At 36.9% G+C, this 5,365-nt stretch overlaps 2 protein-coding genes across 2 annotated transcripts; one reads left to right on the top strand and one right to left on the bottom strand.

Annotated features, from left to right (window-relative positions):
- Window positions 1-1,812: 1,812 nt before the first annotated feature.
- LOC21412242 (protein SODIUM POTASSIUM ROOT DEFECTIVE 1) lies at window positions 1,813-3,036 on the top strand. The gene is made up of 3 exons (XM_024162447.1): window positions 1,813-2,069; window positions 2,219-2,294; window positions 2,387-3,036. The coding sequence occupies exons 1-3, from the start codon at window positions 2,061-2,063 to the stop codon at window positions 2,524-2,526; spliced, it is 225 nt and encodes a 74-aa protein (XP_024018215.1). The 5' UTR covers window positions 1,813-2,060; the 3' UTR covers window positions 2,527-3,036.
- Window positions 3,037-3,168: 132 nt separating this feature from the next.
- On the bottom strand, window positions 3,169-4,028 carry LOC21395504 (protein EARLY RESPONSIVE TO DEHYDRATION 15). Its single transcript, XM_010088734.2, has 3 exons — window positions 3,937-4,028; window positions 3,573-3,848; window positions 3,169-3,480 (listed from the first exon to the last, which is right to left on the bottom strand). The coding sequence occupies exons 2-3, from the start codon at window positions 3,844-3,846 to the stop codon at window positions 3,320-3,322; spliced, it is 435 nt and encodes a 144-aa protein (XP_010087036.1). The 5' UTR covers window positions 3,847-3,848; window positions 3,937-4,028; the 3' UTR covers window positions 3,169-3,319.
- Between the last annotated feature and the right edge of the window lie 1,337 nt (window positions 4,029-5,365).

The raw sequence follows: 5,365 nt of genomic DNA, 5'->3' as shown, positions 1-5,365 counted from the left end.
TTTTCCTTACCAAGTTTTTATCCCAATTGGGTTTTTCTTGGTAAGGTTTTTAATGAGGCAATCATGAATTACAAATTTAAAAATCAATGAAGAAGTAATTTTTTTTATATAGTTCATTCGTGTTGTGTGTTCATTTCATATTTCAAATTGTAATATACACAATTACACATTGTAATTATACAAATACTTATTTCAACAACATAAAAATATAATATAAAAAAAAAAAATTCGGGCAGCCGGTCGGGCATCGGGCAGCCCGACCGGGCACGGGCAGGCTTCCTCTGTCCGAAGCCCGTCCATGGGAATTTTCAGGTCGGGTCGGGCAGCCCGAATTTTCGGGCAGGTCGGGTTCGGTCATCGGGCAAAAATTCGGATTTTTCGGTAGTCACAGACGGCCTGTCCAAAGTTTCAGCACTGTTTACAACCAACTCTCCCCGACAATGTGTTTGTTTTATTTATACTTCTGGTGAAATTGTTCTATTGTACTTTCATCATATAGTTTTACTCAGAATGATGGATTTGAATAATAATGTCTTTTTTTTTATTATTGGTTTTGTAATGATTCGTTTCTTGTATTGAAAAGAATACTTCTAGTTAAAGTCTTGTATGTCATGTTTTTCTTTTAAAAAAAAAAAAAAAAAAAAAAAAAAAACAATTTTTTTTTTTTTTTTTTTTTTTAAAAAAAAAAAAAAAAAAAAAAAAAAAAAAAACAACAACGCTTCTCAATCATATAAACTAATAAAATGTTTTTTTTTTTCTCCAGAAGTATAAATAAACTAATAAATATGTGTAGATAGGGAAAAAAATCTTTGAATATAACATGTTTTTAAATATTTTTCAAGTTCTGTATTAGTTTAAAATTTCATCATAATTTATCCTCTTGAAATAAATTCCTAGCTTTTCTTTGGTCCCGAGTCTCGTCTTTTCTCTTTCTTGTTGTCTGTCTTTTAGCAGAACAAAGAGAAATATGTAAACCCAAAGAAGGTCCAATTAAGCTGTGAATCAATATATATATATATATATATATATATGCTTTGATCAATATCTAAATTCTAATGTCATTATAAACTCTTTCAAAGTAACCAAATGCTTCAACTAGTGGCCCATTTGATCTCATCATTGATTCCATCCCAATGCATTTGATCTCATCATTGATTCCATCCCAATGCATTTGATCTCAGCATTGATTCCATCCCATAATCGCCATACCATCTAAAAAAGCACAAGAATTTCTGCGTAAAACCCTGTCCGTCATATAATTATGCAATTATGCACTGGCAAAGAACAACATGATTGATAACCTAAACCAACCAAGATCTTACAACGACGGTGTTTGTTCCACCTATTAACGTATCCTTTTTCAATTTCTGCCTAAAATGCTTACAGTGGCGGACTATGTTCTTTTTTCTTTTTTTTTAAACAGTGGGCAACTAACCGTAACTATTCTTAAGATGTGACCATAGAGGCCCTCACACGCCAAACAATTATATGTATTAAGTCATAATTATTTACGTCAGGAGAGATAAAGTGTGCCACCCCTTAGTGACTATAAATTCCCTCAAAGACTTTAATTTAAGACCTCTCATCTACCAAATTACATGAGAATAAGCGCGAACAATTTACCACCCTAATGGTATTTTTCATAAACAATTTACTGCTTTACCACAAACTCCTGTAATTTTTTTGGTGAAAAAAATAAACAAAGGTGTGGACACAAGAACTTTAAAGGCTTTGTCCCCAACAGGACCCGGCAGAGTAATGATTTTTGCCGAACCTTTTAGTGGAAGCTAGCTCTCCCATGGCCTCCAAAGTCAATCAAGAATAAAGCAGCCTCAACAGGATTAAAAAAGAAACAAATTAAAGAAAAAGTCCCCTTCCCACTGCGTAAGAATCCAATACCTTTTACCCCACTATTAGTGGTTTATATATGTATGTTTTCTGTTTCACTTGGAGCTAAAAGAAAATTTAGCTAGGAACTCTCTTCTCTCAGCTCACCTTGCTCTCAAGAACTTCATTCTCATATAACTTTTCAAGATTAAGCTATCCTTCTCCGTTCATCTATGGCCAACGTAAGTAAAAGCCACAGCACTATACTACCGCTTACTCTAGTACCTTTTTTTTTTTCTTTTTTTCTTTTTTGGGTGGACGGGTAGTAATATTATTTTCTGGTATGGAGAATTTAAACTCTTTATGACATTTTTTTTTTCTTGATTTTTAGGTGGTCGAGTTGAAGGTGTCTCTGCATTGTGCCGAATGCATCAAGAAGATCTTGAAGGCTATCAAGAAAATCGAAGGTAGTTTTGAATCTTGTTAAAATTGCTTTACAGTCACCAAAAATCTAGAATTCTCTCCATTTGCTTCATATGGGGTAATCTTGTGGGGGCAGATATTGAGACATACAATGTCGATACAAAGCTCAACAAGGTCATTGTAACAGGCAATGTTACAACAGAAGAGGTAATTAGAGTGCTTCAGAAGATTGGGAAGTCAGCAAGCACTTGGGAATCAGAGGAAATAAGTGCTTGAATATTGACCATAATTTAAATCAAAGTTATAGTACGCTGGACCGAATAATACTCATCATACGAACGGTGTTATATTAGCGCCGGATCAAACACTGTCGGGCTCTCAGTCTCAGTTGCTAATAAGAGAGGAAGTAGGTTAATGAAGATCCAAGTTTTATCATTTACTAGAGGGTATGTATGACAATGACTTCCTTTTTCAACTTTGAGGAATTTATTATTTATATATTTAATATCCGTTCGAATTTTACACAATCCTGTATTCATGTAAAACAAGTTTAATATTCTAGTTATTTTTACTTCTTTTTTTATTTCTGATGAAAATTTTTGTTATTTTACTTGGTTTTTGAACCACCTCATCGCCATATAAAGGTGAAAAAAATGATAATTTGTCTGCGAATTTCACCTCGTAGCCGTGAAGACCTTGGCTCGAATCCCAGCAGCAACACACGGTAGTTATAATTTTCTTTTCAGCAAAAAAAGGAAGAAAAAATTAAAAGATAGCGATGAACTCCTTGGATTTCAAATTTATTTATCTTCTTTTTTCTGGTGAATTTTCTATTTGCACCAAATAAAAGAAACAAGGTTACGATCCTACGACATTGGAGTCACTGCACTGTACAAAAAAAGATTTACACGAAAAAAAAAAGAAAAAAAACTCAAAGCATATTGAAGATTAAGGATATGTGGTTAAGCTTTTTAGGCAACTAGGAAACTCGCAACGAACGAACTCACTGAGTACGGATCGACCGACTCGACAGATCGACCGACTCGACAGATCGACCGACTCGACAGATCTACCTCGGCTGCTGAATCGTCCGCGGACTCGGTTTCACCTTCACGATCTTCGGAACCTTCTCGATGTATCTCGGAGCTTCCGCCAAAGCGCGGCCTTTCCTCCATTTCAGAGCTCCCAAGCGAACCAATTTCTTGGAGTAATCTCTCTCTCCTTCTTCCTCTGAAAACAAAACCAAAAAGGAAATGAGAAACGTTAACAAAACCGTCGAGTTGACTCGGATCAGGATCGGAGGTTTCCGATATCCTTCTTACCGGTTTTCATGGAGGAAACATCGTCGTCAAAGAACGAATCGACGTCCAGGAGGGCAAGATCGTAAATATCGAAAAAGGAAGGGTCGGTTTGGGGATCGCAGTAGCGCTCCTGGAGCCAGTAGTCGCGGAACCAAGGGGAGGACTGGACCAAGGCCCACCACTCGTCGGAGAAATCCTCCACCGTCCGATACGCCAGCGGCACGAACATCGGAGCGTTCGGATTCAGAGTCGACGACGACGAAGATGATCTCCCCGAAATTACGTCCATTGCCATTCCTTCAAAATTCTTTCACTATTCAATGAACCAAAAATAAAAAAAATAAAAAAATTGCAACAAAAAAACGAGAGAGGAATATGAGCGAACCAGAAGTTTAAGACGAAGAACAGTAGTAGGTAAAAGAGGATAAGGTTAGGAAATATCTTGAGAGTAGTTCGATATATTATATACAGTAGAGAAGTTGAAAATAGGCCTCGCATTGGCCTTTATTACGATAATGCCACTAACGATTCAAGAAGTGAGGAAAGGGTGTGATACTGTACAAATCAAATAGCGACAAAGAGAAAAAAAGTAAGTAGGTCTCGTTTTACGAATTTAAATTTAAATATGATATTTTTTTTTTGAGAGTTTTTAATTGTAATAAAAAAATTAAATGTAATATGATTTAAAAGATTTTAATTATAAAAATTAAAAATTAAAAATTTGAATAGATAAAATAGAAGAGGCTAAATTAACAAAATATTAGCCGTTGGATTTGGTAAAAAACTAGGGAGGTGATTGTTTTGTACTTGAAAAGCAGATGCACCTGGTTTTGCCCATAGGATTGAGTTTATAATTGGATTGAATATTGTCCTTATATGATACACTTTTTTCTTTTTTCTACGTCATCATGGAGTTAAATCAGTAGTGACTGCCATGTTTTGGGTGTTTTTTATGGTGGGCCCAGTCCTCATCCCTAAGAACGAGACACGCTCTCACGCGTCGTTGTTCTTATCCGTTACACTTAAAATTTATTTTTCTTTAATACTTTCGTGAGTAATTTGGATAGAGGTGTCAAATGGGCCGGGCCGTCCATAGACGGTCCGGTTCAACTCGTAATAGTGTTTGATTTGGTATGGTCTGGTTCGTTATTGTTGCGGGCTGTGTCGACACGACACGTGTAATGGATTAGAGTTGGGCCTCAACTTCTCAGTCTGCGGCCTAAACATGACCCAAGCACGTGGAGGCCCGCGGCACGGCCCTTATTCGGCCTAGCCCAAGCCCTGATTCGGCCCGGCCCAAGCCCGCAAAATGGCCCACGAAGAAGCCCATTTCATTTGGTCCAGTGGGCCCTTTGCGGACCCAACGGAAAAAAATTGAATTTTAACCCAAAAATCCCCTATAAATACCCCTTAATTCCATCATAAATCACACACAACAATTCACTCTCATCTTCTCATCTCACTCTCATTCTATCTCTCAACTTGTCTCTTTGATTTTGATTCTAAGCTTTTTTCTCGTGTTCATTCATTTTCTAGCTCTTTTATTTACAAAGTTCAATCAAGTTCTATCAATTTCCAGAAAATTGCCTCACCAAATTTCCCTAATTTCACTGCTCTTCCTGAGCTTGGTGAGGAGACATTTTTTGAGGAAGAAATTATGCCTTCCAACCCCACCCCCACTGAACTAGAAAATGCTCCGGTGATAATGCTTCAGTATACAACGAAGAAGCTGGAGAACACAGCAGAGGAAAAAGACCGGCGAACTTCTCCGGCATGGTAGAATTTCACCGAGGATCCCCGCCAAATCCAAAAAC

Source organism: Morus notabilis, unplaced genomic scaffold, assembly GCF_000414095.1.
Source record: "Morus notabilis unplaced genomic scaffold, ASM41409v2 Scaffold65, whole genome shotgun sequence".
Classification (NCBI taxonomy): Eukaryota; Viridiplantae; Streptophyta; class Magnoliopsida; order Rosales; family Moraceae; genus Morus; species Morus notabilis.
This window is presented reverse-complemented; position numbering and strand designations above follow the sequence as displayed.